This window comes from Miscanthus floridulus, chromosome 14 (assembly GCF_019320115.1).
Source record: "Miscanthus floridulus cultivar M001 chromosome 14, ASM1932011v1, whole genome shotgun sequence".
NCBI classification, from domain to species: domain Eukaryota; kingdom Viridiplantae; phylum Streptophyta; class Magnoliopsida; order Poales; family Poaceae; genus Miscanthus; species Miscanthus floridulus.
The window spans coordinates 15,197,028-15,220,082 of NC_089593.1; the positions used below are offsets into that span (position 1 = coordinate 15,197,028).

General features: G+C 50.7%; 1 protein-coding gene across 1 annotated transcript; it reads right to left on the bottom strand.

Annotated features, from left to right (window-relative positions):
• Positions 1-20,034: 20,034 nt before the first annotated feature.
• On the bottom strand, positions 20,035-20,697 carry LOC136503091 (uncharacterized). The gene has a single exon (XM_066498280.1). It carries the CDS (start codon positions 20,695-20,697, stop codon positions 20,035-20,037), a length of 663 nt encoding a protein of 220 aa, XP_066354377.1.
• Positions 20,698-23,055: the final 2,358 nt, after the last annotated feature.

Here is a 23,055-nt window from a genome sequence, read left to right on the forward strand (position 1 = left end):
ACTTCTTTGCTTACCCCTCGTCTTATTTCTATTACCTAAAACTTGCACACCGAAAGAAGAAGAATAAACACTAGCACAATGTAGCGTGGTTGAACATATGGAAATATGACAAGAGAATAAAAAATTTACATTTATAAAAGTTTTCTTTCTATAATCAATGAATCCATTGCTCGAACTAGGACATGTGGATGCCATTCAATTGACATTGATGTGCTAACCAAACTGGTACCGTGAAGTGGAAGCTATCTCCATAAGTGGTTCTAGCACTGACCATTGAGTTATTTGCCTTGCTTCAACTAGTATCTTGTTCACCTTCTCTTTGACTACACCATCCACTACTTCTAGCCACTTTTGGAGCTCTTGCAGCACAACTAGAACCAATTCCAAGACATTAGCATTCAACCACTACATCATGCGTTCAACAATTTCCTTCTCAATAGCCTATTGCAACCTTCTCTTTTTCATCTTTTTAGAGTCTAGAGACTGTTGTAGCTCTAAGTACTCTATGTTCAGCCTATGGACATTATCCGTTACTGTCCCTAGTACTCCATGTTCAGCCTATGGACATTATCCGTTACTCGCATGCACAAAATGGTAGCCCATCCTTTCTTGCCTTAGATAGCTGAAACCATCAAGGCCCCGAGTTGGGTTTCGGTGATTAATGACTACACAAGATCTTTGTGATTAATGTGTGTTTTGTAGAGGCAATTTGACTAAGATCATGATAATGGTGATAGTTTGGGCAATCGATGGTTTTCATGCCCCTATTGATTTTTTTGATTTTCAAAGGATGGATGATGAGGTTAAGGACGGACTAGTTCTAACTACCAATTGTAGTTGGGAGACACTTAGAGTAGTTTAGGACATTATTTTTTCATTGGCCATACTTAATGGAGGGTCAAATGGGGCATTAGGTCCTAGCTCAAGGAGCCATCAGACCAAAGCCTGTGGTCTGATGCATGTTGGCAAAGCGCAGCTAGGGTTTGAGGGTATCTGACCCTAGCCTAAAGGTCCATTAGACCATGTGCTATAGGGATTGTATACCAAGGGTTTGGTCTACAAGGCATCGAACCAAGCTACAGAGGGTGCATCAGACCATTGGCTCTCGACCTAATGGAACTCAGGGAACTTCTAGAGAGGAATTGAGCACATTGGGCTACTCCGGTGGGGGTCCATCGGACCATACACTACAATCAATCGCATAGTCATGGGTGGGCCATATCCTAGTGGCCAAGTGGCGGAGAGGAGGAGAAGGGCATGCAGGCTGGCTAAGTGGGCTAGGTTCCCAAGCTCCTCTTCCTTGCTTACCCCTCGTCTTATTTCTATTACCTAAAACTTGCATACGTGTGTGTACACAAACACACACACTAGAAGAATAAGAAGAATAAACACTAGCACAATGTAGCGTGGTTGAACATATGGAAATATGACAAGAGAATAAAGAAATTTACATTTATAAATGCTTCATTTGCAACGATCAATGAATCCATTGCTCGAACTAGGACCTGTGGAAGCCATACAATCGACATTGATGTGCTGACCAAACTGGTACCGTGAAGTGGAAGCTATCTCCCTAAGTGGTTGTGGCACTGATCCTTGAGTTATTTGCCTTGCTTCAACTAGTATCCTGTTCACCTTCTCTTTCACTACATTGTCCACTGCTTCTAGCCACTTTTGGAGCTCTTGCAGCTCAACTAGACCCAATTCCAAGACATTAGCATTCAACCACTACATCATGCGTTCACACATTTCCTTCTCAATAGCCTCTTGCAACCTTCTCTTTTTCTTCTTTTCAGAGTCTAGAGACTATGTAGCTTTGAGTACTCTATTTTCAGTCGATGGACATTTTCAATTACTATCCCTAGTACTCCATGTTTAGCCTATGGACAATATCTGTTACGCCCGAGTGCAAAATGGTAGCCCATCCTTTCTTGCCTTAGATAGCTGAAAGCATCAAGGCCCCTAGTTGGGTTTCGGTGATTAACGACTACACAAGATCTTTGTGATTAACGTGTGTTTTATAGAGACAATTTGACTTAGGACATGATAATGGTGATTGTGTGGGCAATCGATGGTTTTCATGCCCCTATTGATTTTTTCTGTTTTCAAAGGATGGATGATGAGATTAAGAACGGACAGTTCTAAGTGCCAATTGGAGTTGGGAGACACTTAGAGTAGTTTAGGACATTATTTTTCCATTTGCAATACTTAATGGAGGGTCAAATGGGGCATTAGGCCCTAGCTCAAGGAGCCTTCGGACCAGAGCCGGTGGTTCGATGCATGCGGGCAAAGTGTAGCTAGGGTTTGAGGGTATCTGGCCCTGGCCCAAAGGTCCATTGGACCATGTGGTGCAGGGACGGTACATCGAGGGTTTGGTCTACAAGGTATCGAACCAAGCTACAGATGGTGCATCAGACCATTGGCTCTTGGTCTGATGGAACTCAGGGAACTTCTAGAGAGGAATTGAGTACATTGGGCTGGTCCAGTGGGGGTCCATCGGACCATACACTACAATGAATCGCATAGTCACGGGTGGGCTATGTCCTAGTGGCCAAGTGGCGGATAGGAGGAGAATGGGGTGCGGGCTGGTTAAGTGGGATAGGTTCCCAAGCTCCTCTTCTTTGCTTACCCCTCATCTTATTTCTATTACCTAAAACTTGCATATGTGTGTGTACACAGTCACACACACACCGGAAGAAGAAGAATAAACACTAGCACAATGTAGCGTGGTTGAACATATGGAAATATGACAAGAGAATAAAGAAATTTACATTTATAAATGCTTTATTTGCAACGATCAATGAATCCATTGCTTGAACTAGGACCTGTGGAAGCCATACAATCGACAATGATGTGCTGACCAAACTGGTACCGTGAAGTGGAAGCTATCTCCCTAAGTGGTTGTGGCACTGATCCTTGAGTTATTTGCCTTGCTTCAACTAGTATCTTGTTCACCTTCTCTTTGACTACACCGTCCACTGCTTCCAGCCACTTTTGGAGCTCTTGCAGCTCAACTACACCCAATTCCAAGACATTAGCATTCAACCACTACATCATGCGTTCACCCATTTCCTTCTCAATAGCCTCTTGCAACCTTCTCTTTTTCTTCTTTTCAGAGTCTAGAGACTGTTGTAGCTCTAAGTACTCTATGTTCAGCCCAAGGACATTAGCCGTTACTGTCCCTAGTACTCCATATTCAGCCTATGGACAGTATCCATTACGCCCATGCACAAAATGGTAGCCTAGCCTTTCTCACCTTAGATAGCTGAAGGCATCAAGACCCCTAGTTGGGTTTTAGTGATTAATGACTACACGAGATCTTTGTGATTAACATGTGTTTTGTAGAGGCAATTTGACTTAGGCCATGATAATGGTGATTGTTTGGGCAATCGATGGTTTTCATGCCCTTATTGATTTTTTTTTCTGTTTTCAAAGGATGGATGATGAGGTTAAGAACGGACTAGTTCTAAGTGCCAATTGGAGTTGGGAGACACTTAGAGTAGTTTAGGACATTATTTTTCCATTTGCAATACTTAATGGAGGGTCAAATGGGGCATTAGGCCCTAGCTCAAGGAGCCATCGGACCAAAGCCTATGGTTTGATGCATGCTGGCAAAGCGCAGCAAGGGTTTGAGGGTATCTGACCCTGTCCCAAAGGTCCATCGGACCATGTGGTGCAGGCACTGTACACCGAGGGTTTGGTCTTCAAGGTATTGGACCAAGATATAGACGGTGCATCGGACCATTGGCACTCGGTCCGATGGAATTCTAGGAACTTCTAGAGATGAATTAAGCATATTGGCTGGTCCCGTGGGGGTCCATCAGACCATACACTACAATGAATCGCATAGTCACGGGTGGGCTATGTCCTAGTGGCCAAGTGGCGGAGAGGAGAATGGGGTGTGGGCTGGTTAAGTGGGCTAGGTTCCCAAGCTCCTCTTCTTTGCTTACCCCTTATCTTATTTTTATTACCTAAAACTTGCATATGTGTGTGTACATAGTCACACACACACACACCAGAAGAAGAAGAATAAACACTAGCACAATGTAGTGTGGTTGGACATATGGAAATATGACAAGAGAATAAAGAAATTTACATTTATAAATGTTTTATTTGCAACGATCAATGAATCCATTGCTCGAACTAGGACCTGTGGAAGCCATTCAATCGGCATTGATGTGCTGACCAAACCGGTACCGTGATGTGAAGCTATCTACATAAGTGGTTGTGGCACTGATCCTTGAGTTATTTGCCATGCTTCAACTAGTATCTTGTTCACCTTCTCTTTGACTACACTGTCCACTGCTTCCGGCCACTTTTGGAGCTCTTGCAGCTCAACTAGACCCAATTCCAAGACATTAGCATTCAACCACTACATCATGCGTTCACCCATTTCCTTCTCAATAGCCTCTTGCAACCTTCTCTTTTTCTTCTTTTCAGAGTCTAGAGACTGTTGTAGCTCTAAGTACTCTATGTTCAACCCAAGGACATTATCCGTTATTGTCCCTAGTACTCCATGTTCAGCATATGGACAGTATCCAATACGCCCATGAACAAAATGGTAGCCTAGCCTTTCTCGCCTTAGATAGTTGAAGGCATCAAGGCCCCTAGTTGGGTTTCAGTGATTAATGACTACACAAGATCTTTGTGATTAACATGTGTTTTGTAGAGGCAATTTGACTTAGGCCATGATAATGGTGATTGTTTGGGCAATCGATGGTTTTCATGCCCCTATTGATTTTTTCTGTTTTCAAAGGATGGATGATGAGGTTAAGAACAGACTAATTCTAAGTGCCAATTTGAGTTGGGATACACTTAGAGTAGTTTAGGACATTATTTTTCCATTTGCAATACTTAATGGAGGGTCAAATGGGGCATTAGGCCCTAGCTCAAGGAGCCATCGGACCAAAGCCTGTGGTCCGATGCATGCTGGCAAAGCGCAACTAGGGTTTGAGGGTATCTGACCCTGGCCCAAAGGTCCATTGGACCATGTGGTGCAGGGACTGTACACCTAGGGTTTGGTCTACAAGGTATCGGATGAAGCTACAGACGGTGCATCGGACCATTGGCTCTCGGTCTGATGGAACTCAGGGAACTTCTAGAGAGGAATTGACTACACTGGGATGGTCAGGTGGGGGTCCATCGTACCATACGCTACAATGAATCACATAGTCATGGGTGGGCTATGTCCTAGTGGCCAAGTGGCAGATAGGAGGAGAATGGGGTGCGGGCTGGTTAAGTGGGCTAGGTTCCCAAGCTCCTCTTCTTTGCTTACCCCTCATCTTATTTCTATTACCTAAAACTTGCATACGTGTGTGAACACAGTCACACACACACTGGAAGAAGAAGAATAAACACTAGCACAATGTAACGTGGTTGAGCATATGGAAATATGACAAGAGAATAAAGAAATTTACATTTATAAATGTTTTATTTGCTACGATCAATGAATCCATTGCTCGAACTAGGACCCGTGGAAGCCATTCAATCGGCATTGATGTGCTGACCAAACTGGTACCGTGACATGGAAGCTATCTCCATAAGTGGTTGTGGCACTGATCCTTGAGTTATTTGCCATGCTTCAACTAGTATCTTGTTCACCTTCTCTTTGACTACACCGTCCACTGCTTCTAGCCACTTTTGGAGCTCTTGCAGCTCAACTAGACCCAATTCCAAGACATTAGCATTCAACCACTACATCATGCATTCACCCATTTCCTTGTCAATAGCCTCTTGCAAGCTTCTCTTTTTCTTCTTTTCAGAGTCTAGAGACTGTTGTAGCTCTGAGTACTCTATGTTTAGCCCAAGGACATTATCCGTTACTATCCCTAGTACTCCATGTTCAGCCTATGGATAGTATCCGATACGCCTATGCATAAAATGGTAGTCCAGCCTTTCTCGCCTTAGATAGCTGAAAGCATCAAGGCCCCTAGTTGGGTTTCGGTGATTAATGACTACACAAGATCTTTGTGATTAACATATGTTTTGTAGAGGCAATTTGACTTAGGCCATGATAATGGTGATTGTTTGGGCAATCGATGGTTTTCATGCCCCTATTGATTTTTTCTGTTTTCAAAGGATGGATGACGAGGTTAAGAACGGACTAGTTCTAAGTGCCAATTGGAGTTGGGAGACACTTAGAGTAGTTTAGGATATTATTTTTCCATTTGCAAAACTTAATGGAGGGTCAAATGGGGCATTAGGCCCTAGCTTAAGGAGCCATCGGACCAAAGCATGTGGTCCAATGCATGCTGGCAAAGCACAGCTAGGGTTTTAGGGTATCTGACCCTGGCCCAAAGGTCCATCGGACCATGTGGTGCAGGGACTGTACACCAAGGGTTTGTTCTACATGGTATTGAACCAAGCTACAGATGGTGCATCGGACCATTGGCTCTTGATCTGATGGAACTCCGAGAACTTCTAGAGAGGAATTGAGCAGATTGGGCTGGTCCGGTGGGGGTACATCGGACCATACACTACAATGAATCGCATAGTCATGGGTGGGCTATGTCCTGGTGGCCGAGTGGCGCAGAGGAGGAGAATGGGGTGCGGGCTGGTTAAGTGGGCTAGGTTCCCAAGCTCCTCTTCTTTGCTTACCCCTCATCTTATTTTTATTACCTAAAACTTGCATACGTGTGTGTACACAAACACACACACACACACCGGAAGAAGAAGAATAAACACTAGCACAATGTAGCGTGGTTGAACATTTGGAAATATGACAAGAGAATAAAGAAATTTACATTTATAAATGTTTTATTTGCTATGATCAATGAATCCATTGCTCAAACTAGGACCTATGGCAGCCATTCAATCGACATTGATGTGCTGATCAAGCTGGTACCATGACGTGGAAGCTATCTCCATAAGTGGTTGTGGCACTTATCCTTGAGTTATTTGCCTTGCTTCAACTAGTATCTTGTTCACCTTCTCTTTGACTACACCGTCCACTGCTTCCAGCCACTTTTGGAGCTCTTGCAGCTCAACTAGACCCAATTCCAAGACATTAGCTTTCAACCACTACATTATGTGTTCACCCATTTCCTTCTCAATAGCCTCTTGCAACCTTCTCTTTTTCTTCTTTTCAGAGTCTAGAGACTGTTGTAGCTCTGAGTACTCTATGTTCAGCCCATGGACATTATCTGTTACTATCCCTAGTACTCCATGTTTAGCCTATGGATAGTATGCGTTACGTGTGTGCACAAAATGGTAGCCCATCCTTTCTCGCCTTAGATAGCTAAAAGCATCAAGGCCCCTAGGTGGGTTTCGGTGATTAATGACTACACAAGATCTTTGTGATTAACGTGTATTTTGTAGAGGCAATTTGACTTAGGTCATGATAATGGTTATTGTTTGGGCAATCGATGGTTTTCATGCCCTTATTGATTTTTTCAGTTTTCAAAGGATGGATGACGAGATTAAGAACGGACTAGTTCTAATTGCAAATTGGAGTTTGTAGACACTTTGAGTAGTTTAGGACATTATTTTTCCATTTTCCATACTTAATGGAGGGTCAAATGGGGCATTAGGCCCTAGCACAAGGAGCCATTGGACCAAAGCATGTGGTTTGATGCATACTGGCAAAGCGCACCTAGGGTTTGAGTCTATCTAACCCTGGCCCAAATGTCCATTGGACCATGTGCTGCAGGGACTGTACACCGGGGGTTAGGTCTACAAGGCATCGAGCCAAGCTACAGAGGGTGGATCGGACCATTGGCTCTTAGTCTGATGGAACTCAGGGAACTTCTAGAGAGGAATTGAGCACATTGGGCTGGTCCGATGGGGGTCCATCGGACCATACACTACAATGAATTGCATAGTCATCGGTGGGCTATGTCCTGGTGGCTGAGTGGCGGAGAGGAGGAAAAGGGGGTGCGGGCTGGTTAAGTGGGCTTGGTTCCCAAGCTCCTCTTCTTTGCTTACCCCTCATCTTATTTTTATTACCTAAAACTTGCGTACACCGGAAGAAGAAGAATAAACACTAGCACAATGTAGCGTGGTTGAACATATGGAAATATGACAAGAGAATAAACAAATTTACATTCATAAATGTTTTATTTGCTATGATCAATGAATCCATTGCTCGAACTAGGACCTGTGGAAGCAATTCAATCAGCATTGATGTGCTGACCAAATTGGTATCGTGAAGTGGAAGCCATCTCCATAAGTGGTTGTGGCACTAACCCTTGAGTTATTTGAATTGCTTCATCTAGTATCGTGTTCACCTTCTCTTTGACTACACCGTCCACTATCTCCAGCCACTTTTGGAGCTCTTATAGCTCAACTAGACCCAATTCCATGACATTAGCATTCAACCACTACATCATGAGTTCACCTGTTTCCTTCTCAATAGCATCTTACAACCTTCTCTTTTTTCTTCTTTTCAGAGTCTAGAGACTATTGTAGCTTCGAGTACTCCATGTTCAGCCTATGGACAATATCTATTACACTCATGCACAAATGGTAGCCTATCCTTTCTCGCCATAGATAGCTGAAAGCATCAAGGCCCCTTGTTGGGTTTCAGTGATTATTGACTACACGAGATCATTGTGACTAATGTGTGTTTTATAGAGGCAATTTGAGTTAGATCATGACAATAGTGATTGTTTGGGAAATCAATCATTTTCATCTCCCTATTGATGGATTTGATTTTGGTTTTCAAAGGATGGATGACAAAGACAATGGACCAGTTCTAAGTGTCAATTGGAGTTGGAAAACACTTAGAGTAGTTTAGGACATTATTTTCCTTTGGCCATACTTTAAAGGGAGATATGAACTAGTATCTTGACCTAGGCAAGTCTAATGGTTTAGGTGTGGTGCACACTTGTAAAACTTAGCACTAGGTGGTTTTATGAAGGCCCAAAGATCATTTGGAATTAACCCCATTCACAAATAAGTTGGAATTGGAAGTTAATGGAGGGTCAAATGGGGCATCAGGCTCTAGCTCAAGGAGCCTGGTTTGATGCATGCTGGCAAAGGGCAGCTAGGGTATGAGGGCATCTAAACCTGGCCGAAAGGTCCATCAGACCATGTGCTTTAGGGACTATACATCGAGGGTTTGGTCTACAAGGCATCGGACCAAGCTGCAGAGGGTGTGCATCGAACCATTGGCTCTTGGTCTGATGGCATATAGAGAGCTTCTGGAGAGGAATTGAGTACATTGGACTAGTCTAGTGGGGGTCCATTGGACCACACACTGCAATGAATCACATAGTCGTGGATGGGCTATGTCCTGGTGGCCGAGTCGCGGAGAGGAGAAAACTTGCATATGTGTGTGTACACAAACACCCACGCCGAAAGAAGAATTAACACTAGCACAATGTAGCATGGTTGAACATATGGAAATATGACAAGAGAATAAATAAATTTACATTTATAAAAGTTTTACTTGTAACCATCAATGAATCAATTGCTTGAACTATTGGTAACATGAAGTGGAAGCTATCTCCATAAGTGGTTGTGGCACTGACCCTTGAGTTATTTGCCTTGCTTCAACTAGTATCTTGTTCACCTTCTCTTTGTCTACACCATCCATTGTTTCTAGCCACTTTTGGAACTCTTGTAGGTCAACTAGACCTAATTCCAAGACATTAGCATTCAACCACTACATCATGTGTTCGCCCATTTCCTTCCCAATAGCCTCTTGCAACCTTCTCTGTTTTCTTCTTTTTAGAGTCTAGAGACTATTGTAGCTCTAAGTATTGCATGTTCAACCTATGGACAACACCGTTACTACCCCTAGTACTCCATGTTCAACCTATGGACAGTATCTGTTATGCACGTGCACAAATGGTAGCCCATCCTTTCTCTCCTTAGATAGCTAAAAGCATCTAGGCCCTGAGTTAGGTTTTGGTGATTAACGACTACACAAGATCTGTCGGTGTTTCAAACAAGCACTGGCAAGTAAATTTATATTTATACACGTTAGGCCCGGATGGTGCGCTAAAGGACACAAGATTTATACTGGTTCAGGCTGAATGTCCCTACGTCCAGTCTGTTGCTGCTCGTGCTATTAGCATCGAAAATGGTTCGTAGTAGGGGGTACAGATGGTCGAGAGAGGGACTAGTCCTAGGTCTCTGATGGAAGGGTCGAAAGGATGCCAAGATCCTGGTAGCAGCTTGGCTGTGTGTGATGTGTGTTGTGTTGTCCGCCAAAAGTCGGTCCCCCTTGTTGGAGGAAGCGCACCCCCTTTTATAGATGAAGGGGACGGCTTTACAAGTGAGAGGGGAAGGGCGCGTATGCTACTGAGCCTTGTTGCCCACATCTACCCAGCCTTGTCACCTATACCAGAGCGTACCAGATAATGGTAGGTGCCTACAACACTGTTGATGCCACTGTAGAATGTTAGGATGGCTGAAGAGTATTGCTCCACGCAGAGTATGGTCTCTGGTACAGTGGTTTTGACTTATGAGCCTTGTCCTGCCTTTCTCCGCACGCCTTCTAGTTCCTATGAGCCCCGATTGAAGGGACGCGGGGGTCAGAGTCAGAAGTAGCACTTTGGGCAAGGCCTTTCGATCGGAGAGGGCGTCCAGAGGCCGAAGCGAGTGCTCCGATCTGGTGGGCCCACAGGGTCGTGGAGCAAGCGCCGCTCCTTTGGGACCACGGTGTGGTGATAGTACATCTATCATTGTAGAGGGCACGAGTCTCTTCCTAGACCGTAGTGGTTGTCGTATGTCTATGTCGGGTTCTGTGTCTGAGGGCTGAAGGCGGTGCCTACAATACTGCTCGGACTATGAAATGCAAGAATGGTCTAAAGCGCCCATCCCATCGTACCCTAGCGGTACTTTTTCTGCCGCGGCGCAGGGCATGGTCCTTGGCGCTGTGTTTGACTCAAGTGTCATGTCGTACCTCATGCTCATCCTTATGATGGAGCAGGGTGTACTTGTAGGGAGAGGCGGAGTCTGCCCTCGGCCGTAGGGCGAGACGGAGCCTAGCCCTTGGGGGTCGGGTGAGGCAAAGCCTAGCCCTCAGGGGTTGGGCAAGGCAGAGCCTAGCCCTCGGGGGTCAGGCGAGGTGGAGTCTGACCCTCGAGGGTCGGGTGAGGCGGAACCAGTCTCCCGTCGTTTTGGACAAGAGACGCAGTAATGTTCTTGTCTAATCGGGAGTGTCAACGTTCGATGGTTTATCAGTTCCACCTCATTGGGTACCCCGGTATTAGATCCTCGATAGTAGCCCCTGAGCCCCTGAGTGATTCGAGCAGAATTGCCCGGGGGGTATTTTGATTTGCCAGAGGGTGTGCGCAAGCGCACCCGATGGGTGTAGCCCCCTAGCCCCTGGGTGATTTGGGCAGAGTCGCCTGGGGGTGCTTTGATTTGCCAGAGGGTGCGCGCGAGCACACCCGATGGGTGCAGCCCCCGAGCCCCCGGGTGATTTGGGCATAATCACCTAGGGGGTGCTTCGGACCCTTTGCGGGTAGGGCTATGAGGTTTGGTTTCATCAACCGAAAAGCTTTTAAGGGAACCCTGGTGTCCCGTTTGTAGGGATTTTGTCTAGGGTTAACCTGGCTGGGGCTCGACTTTGGATCTAGGCCTAGTTGATGCTCGTGTACCTGGGTTCCGGTTGCTTACGAGCCCATCTTCTGTTGGGTTGGTCGTTGAGACCGTTGGGCCGATCCCTGGACGTTCCATTCCCAGGTGGGCTAGAGAAGAAGCGTTATGATCCATGTCCCATCTATGGGAAAGGAGTCCGGTCTGCTTGGGAAGGCGAACCGTCCAGCGTGGTTTTAGTGGGAAAGGATAGGGATCATGGGCGTGTATCCCGCGAGGTGATGCGGCGGTGCGCGTGGCAGGCCCGGAGATCGAGGCGGACGGTTGCACTTCTCGCATTCGTCGCCCCTATAAAACCACGGGGTCCGCCCTAGGGTTCCGTACTCTGCCCTTTTGCCTTCGCATCGCCAGCCTTCGCCGTCAATCGCTAGAGCCTCCGACACGCACACTGTTCCCACCATTAAACTCACCGCTGCCTTCTTCCCCGTGCTGCTCCCGCCATCGCAATGGACCCGGGGTACAAATCCAACATCTCCCCTCGGCGCTTAGAGGGCCTCATCCACCGAGGCCTCCTTCGCCCATTGACAGCCGCTGAGGAGTGGCGGCTGCCCGGTGAAGAGGAGGAACCGGAGCCGCCTGAAGGGTACATCGTGTCTTTCGCCCACTTCCACGAGCGAGGATTCATCACGCCCACCCATCAGTTCCTTCGGGGACTAATGGACTACTACCAGGTGGAGCTTCAACACCTTACCCCCAACGGGATCTAGCACATTGCGGCGTTTGTCGCCCTGTGCGAGGGGTTCTTAGGGATCAGTCCCCACTTTGACCTATGGCGGTATCTCTTCGCCATCAATCTTCTGAAGAGGCGGGCCGGGAAGCAAGAGCTACATGTGCTGGTGGGGTGCGCTGGCATCCACCTCCATAGCAACCGGGCAGGAGCGTACCCGCTAATGCGTCTGTCCACCTCCAACAAGGGGTGGCATTCGCAATGGTTCTATGTCAAGAATGACGCCGCCGCCCCCTTGCCAACTTTCACCGGGCACTACATCATGGAGACCCCGGGGTCATGGGGGTGGGGTGTCACGGGCAAGGAGAAGAAGCACCTTAATGACCGTCTTGTCGCCCTCCGAACTCTGAAGTAGTGGGGCATGAAGGGATCGGGGATTATCGGTGCCTACCACGCGAGGAGGGTTGCACCGCTGATGGCACGCGCGCTTCCCCTGTATCAGATGGTGCCCGAAGCATCGTTCGAAGGGACGGTGCTTTCTGACAAAGTGCTCCCTCCCTCTGAAGTGGCGCAGCGCATCAAGGAGGCGATGAAGCCCATGAAGGACTCCGTTGGTGCCATCCTTGACTTTGTGTATCCGGTGCCGGGGCATCCCCCAATGCGGCCGGAACTGGGGTTCGTTGAATTCGTAAGTTTCCTTTCCCCTTGCTTTTCTTTTCATTTGAATTTTCGGCCTCCTGATGCTAACCTCGGGATAGCGGGACCAGCCAGGGGGACTATTCTTCAAGGACAGCCCAACTCCGCTGCCAAAGGACCCAACTCGGACGACAATGAATCGTGCCATGGCTGGTTGGGACAAGAGGATGAGGGAGCTCACGAAGAAAAAGGTGATATGGAGGCAGCAAGCTCGAGATCGAGGAGAGGAGACTGGTAGTGATGATGACGATGACGACGACGATGATGACGAGGTAGCTGCTAACATGGATTGGGATGTCCTGGAGGTCGAGGACACGCTGACAAGTGCCCGCCCGTCCATGCAGGGGCCCTTCCTGTTCCACGCGGAGGGAAGCGAGTCCGTGAGGTCGGCTGAGGTGGGCCGAACCTCCAGCCCGTCCTCGGGGCCGGCGGGAGCCAGAGAGTCCGCCGCTTCGCGCAGGGTGCCGACGGAGGATCGGTGGATGGGAGGAGGCGAACCTGCTGCTGCCCTCGAGGTGTTGATAGAGGGAGGCAGCTATGTTGTTGCGCCCCACGAGATGACGGAGGCGGGTAGTGCCACCGCCCTGCCCGAGGCATTGACGGAGAGGGGCGACTCTGTTGCTGCGCCCTCGGAGATAAGGGACATGAGCTCCCCTACTCAGGAGCAGGGGGCAGGCTCGAAACGGGCCCACCCAAACGAGTCGGAGGGGTCTAGGGGTTCGTCCCCAAAATGTTCCCACCACCCAAAGGCGTCAGAGTAAGCCATTGATTCCCCTGTTTTTCGTCCTTTTTATTTTTCTGCTTTGACCTTATGCCCTTCACCTTCATGTAGATTCTTGTGGACGGGCCACTCTCTGGGGTTGGCGCCCAAGAAGAGCCTTGCCCACCAGGCAGGATGGACCACGCTACCTGTTGTCGCCCCTATTTTAGGCAGGAGTGGCATCGACGCTGCGGCCTCGTTGGCCGATCCAGCGGCGCCCGCACCCTCGGTGGTTGCCGAGTAGGCGGTGTCTTTCGTGGTGGGCGTGACCCTGCTAGCCGAGAGTCCGGCATCGCCAGCAGATGTGATCGTGACCGCGCCCAGCCAGGAGCCGCCAGACATGGCCATGGTGGTGTCCGAGGGGCCAGCGCAGTCTGTGCCTCCAATGGCTCAAACGACGGCGTTCGACGCGGGCTGGATAGAGAGGGACGCGGCCGGACGGTCCCCAACCCTGACGAGTCAGGTGCATCCGGATGCAGTCGCGATGGCGTCCATGGGAGCGGCGCAATCCATGCCATCAGAGACCTTAGCGGTGGTGCCCGCGACCGCAGCAAGCCCAGTGGGGTCGGACGTCGTCATGGCGGCGTCTGAGGGAGCAGCGCAATCCGTGCCACCGGCGGCCCAGGCCACGGCGCCCGAGGTGGGCCCGATGGAGGAGGACATGAACAGAGGATCTTCGAGTGTTGTGACAGTGGTGGGGAGGACCAGAAGGGAGCCACCTTTGGCCCTATTGTCGGGAGGCAACCGCTCCCCTGCACGAGGCGAGCCGCCGCTCCAGTGGATGGCTGCTCAGGACCCATCGTCAGTTCTTTTTTCGCTCGACGACGCTGCCGAGAGCTTGGAACGGGAAAATCTTGATGTCGGGTTCTCAGCTATGATGGGTGCCTTGAGGGAGGCCAGTGGTGCCTTGCGCAAAATCCTCGTTCCTTCTAGCCGGGTATCTGCTTGATTTTCTCCCTCGTTTTCTTCTTTCTTCACGCATTTCAGTGTTTTCGTGTTTTTTTATTCCGGTCCTCTTTTTAGAGTATTGTTGCTCGTAGCTGGAACAAATCCCGGTTCCTCCATGAGCATAAGGCGGAATGGGACCACCTCACCGAGGAGGCCTAGCTGTGAGGAGATGTGGGAGTGTAACTGGCTACCGCCCAGCAACGGGAGGCCGAGGCGCGTCGGGACATGGAGGAGATACATGGGATGTTCGAGGACCTATCAGCGAAGGTGAAGCTAGATGGGGAGGAGGCCGCCAGGATCCGAAAGGAGCGGGACGAGCTGCTCTAGAAGGACGCTGCGGCCAGTGAGCAGGCCGTCGAGCTCCTGGCGGAGCTGAAGATGGAGCAGAACCTCAAGCTGAAGGCTAAGGAGAGGTCCGCGGCGTTGCAGCAGAGGGCGGACCGGGACACCGAGGCGATCGCCCGGTTGCGCAAGGAGCAAGACAAGCTACGCTAGACCAAGGAAAGACTTCGCTCAGAGCGCGGCACAACTCATGAGGATCATGATCGAGCCATCCGGGAGCGCGACGAGGAGCGTCGGGTGGTCGAGTCCCACCAGGCGGACCTTGGAGCCACGGTGAATCAGAGGTTGGACGTCGAGGACATCGCTGCTAGGTTGGACAAGGAGCTTACTGAAGTGCGATGGATCCTTCAGACCGAGAGCGACGAGCACGACTTTCAGCAAGCCGCTGTCGGGGTGGTCATCAACGATCTAGGGGTGGCGTAACTAGAGGGAACCAGCTTGCTCGTGACTCATGCTGCGGGTATCACAGTGCAGGTAGGGCAACTTGAGGAGGATGCCTTTCACGTTGGGATCACCCAGGCCTTCGCCGTTGCCCGTTCTCATTATGATCAGGAGATCAACTTGGAGGTAATGAGCCAAGGCTTCGCGCCGGTCTATGAAGATGCTGAGCTAGACGAGATGGAGAAGGCGGTGGCTCCCCTTGCACGGAACCTGGCGAATAGGCTGAAAGAAGAGGTTCTCCCTTCGCGGAAGTAGTTAGTTGAATAGGTTTGATAAACACTTATCTGTAATATGTGAACAAGTGTTAGTACTTTTGTGTCCGAAAACGGATTCGTGGCTTTTGTTTTGCAATTTGGTTTCTTTTGTTTGGTCTTACCTTCTTCCCTTAATGAGAAAAGATTTACGTGATCCGACCCTTTCGTTTGTTTAGACCGTAGGGCCCATGGTGTTTAGGGGAAATTTTGATTGTGCTAGTTGAGCAAAATTACCGTAGCTATCTGGGCGTGGGCCTTTTGTAGTCTTACCAATCTGTTCCCTCGAACTTTGCCGCCAGTCTTGGTGCGAGGAAGAGGTCTGCTGTAAACATTTTTTTGAAAAAAGGAAAGGAGGTACCTGTACCTTTATCAGCCCCCGAGTGAGATCCGACCCCTTGTGGTTGCTGGGGTCGGATGTTACTAGAGATCGGAGCGAAGGAAGTGACGTTACTTGCCTGGATGGCTCGAGTGACGTGTTTCATGAGCTTGTTAACGGGGATGTTCGAGCAGAATCTGATCCCAATGCTTTGTGACAGAGTTGGCAAAGCCTTTGGGTGGTATTCCGTTGCTCCTTGCCCCGCCTTCCAATAGATTCCCCCTCAATGGGGTTTTAATGGGCTCGGCTAGGGGCTGGATTGAACTAGAAGGTTGAGATGACCCTACCCGCCTCAATGCGGGTTGGGCAGAGGCCGTCGAGGCTCATCTATGTTTTCTCCCCTGGCTGTTGTTCGACGCGGGGCGGCTCTGGACCCTTCGCGGGTTAGCCTTCGAACCTTGGTCTCTCGATCCGGCTCAAGCCCCCAAGCCCTTTAGGGTCTGATGGGGGTCGGCCATGTTTTCGTGCATTACCCTGTCCTCGGTTTCTGCAATCAGAGGGGCTGAGTCGACGACACTTGCCTCGATGGCTCGAGTGTCGCGCTCAATGAGCTCGCTATTGGGTATGTTCGTGTGAAATCCGGGTCCATCATTTGTTGATGGGATCAGTAGAGCCCTCATGTGGCATTTCACTACTTCTTAACCCGCCTCCCGGCAGATGCTCGAGCCGTTCAATAGGCTTAGGTGGCCCGTTGGCCTGTCCTCGATGGAGATTCTGTGGGTTCGGCTCAGGGTTAGAATCGAACGAGAAAGGTCGAGATGTCCCTGTCTGCCTCTGAGCGGGGTCGGGCAAGGCCGCTGGGGCTCGTCTCTATTTTTCTCTCCTGGCTCTGTTTGACGCAAGGCGGCCTTGAGCCCTTCGCGGGTCGGCCTTCGAACCTCAGTAGGTCACCACTCATATTGGATGAGGCGGTTGCTGCCTCGTGACGCGACACAAAGCGTTGAGATGCAGAGATTTGCATATGCAATGTTTGGATGTATGGTTTCAATGTATTACTTAATTGAAATGAAAGTGGGGTTTGGTTACGTTACCTTGGTGACACGAGCGCTAGCAACCTCTAACCAGATGTGTCCACGCGGGGTTTGGACCCGATGTTTGCGACGAGGTTGGCGTAACCTGCATAAGAGTCGCTATTTTTTGTTCTTGTTCCTCAGCGGTAATTTGTGATTTAGTCGACCTGACATCCTCTCCTCGAAGGAGGTTCTGCAGGTGGACTGCTCCAAACCCTTTTCGGGAAGGCGGGAGCCGAGGCTTTCGGTGCGGGGAACTATCAGTTTGATTTATGCTGGTAAACATAAAACACCGTAGCCGTCGAGGCGTAAGGTCCGGCGGTTCATCCAGCTGTATTCAAAGTTTTATACCCACACGCCACGCTTCTAGTTTTAAATGTAAGGAGGGGTTGGGCGAAGGGGGTGTCTAAACAAATAGACACCCTCGGCAGCCCCCAAGCAATGTCCGTGCCTCTGTTGTTGCCGAGGTCGGAGGCTCGGTGAAGAAATTTACACTCAAAGTAAGTAAACAGAGGTGCCCATCTTTCAATGGTCGTTCGTTCGTTGTTTTGCCTGGGCCGCCCGATCGACCCAGGCGGCCTGTTGGGCTCCCCCTAGAGGGGGGTTTCGTTGTTGGATTGTTCCGCGGTCCTGCCTGGGGAAGTGGAGAGTTGCCTGCATACGAGCATGCCCCGGTTGTTGCGCCCGGGGCACATTAGTGGCGGGCTACGCCCAGACGACGTTCCGCCTGACCAGGCGACGTCTTGTCGACTAGAGCGCGTCCCTCTGGCTCCATCGCGTCCCCTCAGATTTCTATCAGCATTGATTTCGCATTTGCATTGAATAGGGGAAGGCAGAGAGTTTTTCGTCCCAACCTTTCGCCTTTCCTTAGCTGCTGAGCCCCTTCTTTAAATAGGGGGGCAGAGTTCTTGTCCCACCTCCTCGCCAGCTTCTGAGCCACCACCTCTTCTCCTTCCTTTCCACTGAATGCATCGGTTCCTAAGTAAGAGAGGGTAATGCCAGGGAGAGAAAAAACTCATAGATCCGCTCATGAATCTGGAGCGTGATGTCGAGCTGGAGGTCATCCAACGTAGATGAGATGGTGCGGGTCGCCTGTGCTGAGGAGGGGTCACCGCTGCCGAAAGAGGAGGGGCACTGGAGGGTGCTGAGCGTCATCGACTTTGTTGTCGTTCGTTGTAGCCTTCCTTCGGCGGGAGGCGCTTCCTACCCTGACGTCATTGTCAGGGTTGCGGCTGATGGCGTAGTTCCTGGATGTCCCGGCGGAGGTGCCACTGTTGGGGTTGCGGCTGATGATGATGGCGTAGTCCCTAGACGCCCCGGTGCAGGCGCCGCTATCGTGGTTGCGGCTAATGATGATGGCGTAGTCCCTGGATGCCCCAGCACAGGCGCCGCAGTCATCGACGTGGTGCTCGATGTTGCAAATGACGGCGCCGTCGAGGATCCCATGAAGCAGTAGGACGTCGCCGATGGAGAGCATGGCACGGCGGCCATAGTAGACGAACTGGGCTGTGTACATGGTTGGACGTTGCCGATGGAGAGCATGGCGCAGCGGCCGCAGTAGTACTCATAGCAGAGCTAGGTAGAGACTGTAATTGAATAAGTTTGTGGGGAGCCCCCGAGTGAATAGTCCTTTTTGTAAAGAAATCACTTTGTGAGTGGTGAATTTGTGCAAAGAATGAACAAATTTTTATCTTTCGTTACGGCAAACAGTTTTTCAGCTTCCTCTTTTTATAGAAGAGGTTTTGATGCTCTCTGACCCTTCCCATGGCTCAAGTTGCAAGAAACTAGGAGTGCGGGTGAGTTAATTCTGATTAGGCTGGTGAGCAAGGAGGTCGTAGCAGCTGGGCATGGGTTTCCTGTAGTCCTACCAATTGTACTCAGAGTTTGCTCCCAAAATCCTAGCCCTTAGGACTTGTTATGGGAAGAGTGCAAAACTTAGAGAATGTTTGCAAAGGTAACACAGGAAGTGTTTGCAAGATAAACGTACTTATATCATTTGTATCAGCCCCCGAGTGAGGTCCGACCCCTCGCAGTTTGTAGGGATCGGATGTCACTAAAGATCGGGGATTTGTAAAGACAAGAACCGATAAGAAGAAGTATGTGTTTATTTAAGGGTAAAAACGACGTAGCTGCTCGATGTTCTAGGCGTTGGTGAAGACCTCGCCGTTGATGGTTTTCAACTTGTAGGCGCCTGGGCAGAGTACTTCCGCGATGACGTACGACCCCTCCTAGGGTGGAGATAGCCTGTGGCCGTCCTTGTTGCTCTGCACGAGGCAGAGGACAAGGTCCTCGACGTTGAAGGCTCGGTCCCGCACCCATCGGCTGTGGTATCGTCGCAACGCCTGCTGGTACTTGGCCAAACAGAGGAGGGCGATGTCGTGGGCTTCGTCTAGCTGGTCCATGGCGTCTTGGTGGGATGCTTCGGCCCCCTGTTCGTCGTAGGCTCTGATTCTTGGTGCTCCGTAGTCAAGGTCCATCGAGAGAATGGCCTCGGAACCATAGACCATGAAGAAAGGTGTGTAGCCAGTGGCCCGGCTGGGAGTTGTCCTTAGGCTCCAGAGCACCGCTAGGAGCTCGGCGAGCCAGCGCGCGCCGAACTTGTTCAACCGGTTGAAGATCCTGGGCTTGAGGTCCTGTAGAAGCATGCCGTTTGTGTGCTCGACCTACCCGTTCATCTGAGGGTGCGCGACGGCCGCCCAATCGATCCGGATGTGTTGTTCATCGCAGAATCGAATGAATTTCCTGCCAGTGAACTGTGTGCCATTGTCTGTGATGATGGAGTTCGGTACTCCGAAGCGATGGATGATGTCGAGGAAGAAGAACACAGCTTGCTCGGATTTGATCATGGAGATCGGCTGAGCCTCGATCCATTTCGTAAACTTGTCTATGGTGACAAGCAGGTGGGTGAAGCCCCTGTGCGCCTTTTTGAGTGGCCCAACCAGGTTGAGCCCCTAGACCACGAAGGGCCACATGATGGGGATCATCTAGAGCGCCTAGGCCGGGAGGTGAGTCTGTCGAGCGTAGTACTGACACTCTTCGTAGGCACATACAATTTGCTCAGCGTCGGCTACTGCGGTGGGCCAGTAGAAGCCCTGTCGGAATGCATTTCCAACCAAGGTCCTCGGCGTGGCTTGGTGACCGCAGACCCCGCCATGGATGTTGCTTAGCAGAAGTCTTCCCTGTTCGCTGGGGATGCAGAGCTGTAGGATCCTGATGTGGCTCCGTTTGTAGAGTTCTCCTTCTACAAGAACGAAGGACTTGGTGCGATGTGCGAGCCGTCGTGCTTCCGTCTTGTCCGTCGATAGTGTGTCGCGGAGGAGGTAGTCAAGGAAAAGCATTCTCCAGTCATTCAGAGGGTCGGGCTCTATGGCTGGATCCTCTTCAAGCTCCATGACCTCGGGGTCGGACGGAGCAGTCGGCGGGTCGGCCCTCGGGGCTAGATTAGATGGGCCATCGTCGGCCTGTTCCGACCCCTCATAGCGCACCGAGGACTTGTGTTGATCATCGGCGAAGACACCCGTTGGCACTGGCTCTCGGCCGGACGCTGCTTTTGTGAGCGCGTCGGCCGCTTCGTTGAGGTGCCTTGGGATGTGATTGAGCTCGAGGCTGTCGAATATGTCCTCTAGCCGTCGGACTTCTTGGCAGTACGCCGCCATCTTGGCGTCGTGGCAGCTCGATTCTTTCATGACTTGATTGACGACCAGCAGGGAGTCGCCCCTGATGTCGAGGCGTCAGATGCCTAACTTGATGGCGATTCGTAGGCCATTGATGAGCGCTTCGTATTCGGCGACATTATTTGATGAGGGGAAATGGAGCCGAACCATGTAGCTCATCCAGACCCCGAGGGGTGATACGAAGACTAGCCTTATGCCGGCGCCCTTTTTCATCAGCGACCCATCGAAGTACATCGTCCAATACTCTTAATCGATGACCGCCGGTGGCATCTGGATCTCGGTCCACTCAGCGATGAAGTCAGCCAGCACCTGGGATTTGATCACCGTTCAGGGGGCATATGCGATGCCTTGATCCATCAGCTCAAGTGCCCACTTTGTGGTTCTTCCTATGGCATCCTGGCTATGGATGACCTCACCGAGGGGGGACGACATCACGACTGTCATAGGGTGTGACTCGAAGTAGTGGCGTAGCTTCCTCTTGGTGATGAGGACGGTGTATAGGAGTTTCTGGATTTGGGAGTAGCGGGTTTTGGAGTCGGATAGTACCTCACTAATGAAATACACAGGGCGCTGCACCTTGAAGGCGTGCCCCTCTTCTTCCCATTCTACTACTAAGGCAGCGCTGACCACTTGCGTGGTGGCCGCTATGTATAGCAGGAGGAATTCTCCATTGCTTGGAGGAACCAGGACAGGGGGTTTTGTTAGAAGTAGCTTGACTATGTCAAGCGCCTCCTAGGCCTTGGCTGTCCACTCGAAGCGGTCGGCTTTCTTTAGGAGTCGATAAAGGGGGAGTCCTCGTTCACCGAGGCACGAAATGAATCGGCTGAGGGCGGCGAGGCACCCTGCGATCCGCTGAACCCCCTTTATGTTCTAGATCAGGCCCATCCATGTGATGGCTGAGATTTTCTCTGGGTTGGCTTTGATGCTGCGCTCGGAGACAATGAAGCCGAGCAGCATGCCCCTCGGGACCCCGAAAGCACAATTTTCAGGATTGAGTTTGATGCCATTTGCCCGGAGTTTCGCAAAGGTTTGTTCAAGGTCGACGACAAGGTGGTCAGCCCGTTTGGACTTAACTACGATGTCGTCGACGTAGGCCTCAACGGTCCGCCCGAAAAGGTCCCCAAAGCAGTTGAGCATACAGCGCTGGTAAGTTGCCCCAGCGCTCTTCAGACTGAACGGCATTGAAATGTAGCAGAACGATCCGAAGAGGGTGATAAAAGACGTCGCGAGCTGGTCGGACTCTCTCATCGTGATCTAGTGGTAGCTGGAGTATGCGTCAAGGAAGCAGAGGGTTTCGCACCCTGAGGTAGAATCAACTATTTGGTCTATGCGTGGCAAAGGAAACATGTCCTTTGGGCATGCCTTGTTGAGGCCCGTGTAGTCGACACACACCCTCCATTTCCCTCTCTTCTTTCGCACAAGAACGGGATTTGCTAACCACTCTGGGTGGTGTACTTCCCTGATGAACCCAGCGGCCAACAGTTTTGCCATCTCTTCACCGATGGCCCTACGCTTTTCCTCGTCGAAGCGGCGCAGGCGTTGCTTCACCGGCTTGGAGCCTGGGTGGATTTTCAAGGTATGCTCGACGACTTCCCTCGGGATGCCTGGCATATCCGAGGGTTTCCACGCAAAGATGTCTTTGTTATCGCGGATGAAGTCGACGAGCGCGCTTTCCTATTCGGAGGAGAGCGTGGTACCAATGCGTACCTTTTTACCCTCGGAGCTGCTGGGGTCCACGAGGACCTCCTTGGAACCCTCTGCCGATTCAAACGACCCGGTCGATTTCTTCGCGTCGGGCGCTTCTTTGGAGACCTCCCCCTGAGGGTGGCGAGCTCTTCGGAGGCAACGACTGCCGTGGCGTGGCCACAGCATTCGACTTCGCACTCGTAAGCGCGCCGGAAGGAGGTGCCGACAGTGATGACCCCGTGGGGACCCAGCATCTTCAGCTTGAGGTATGTATAGTTGGGGATGGCCATGAACTTCGCGTAACATGGACGTCCCAGGATGGCGTGGAAAGTTCTGGAGAACCCTGCCACGTCGAAGGTGAGGGTCTCAGTCCTGTAATTGGACTGATCCCCGAAAGTGACGGGCAGATCGATTTGTCCCAGTGGTACGACCTGTCTGCCAGGCATGACTCCGTGGAAAGGAGCTCGGATGGGGCGGAGGTTTGTTAGGTCGACGCCCATCTCGTCGAGCGTCTAGGCGTACATGATGTTGAGGCCGCTGCCTCCGTCCATCAGTACTTTCATGAGTCGCTTTGGGACAACGATCGGGTCGACCACAAGCGGGTACCTTCCCGGGTGTGGGATGGCATCCGGATGGTCGGTCCTGTCGAAGGTT

Excerpts from the sequence above, each read along its gene's own strand:
- LOC136503091 (XM_066498280.1), bottom strand. The coding sequence starts at position 20,697 with ATGGCGGCGTACTGCCAAGAAGTCCGACGGCTAGAGGACATATTCGAC.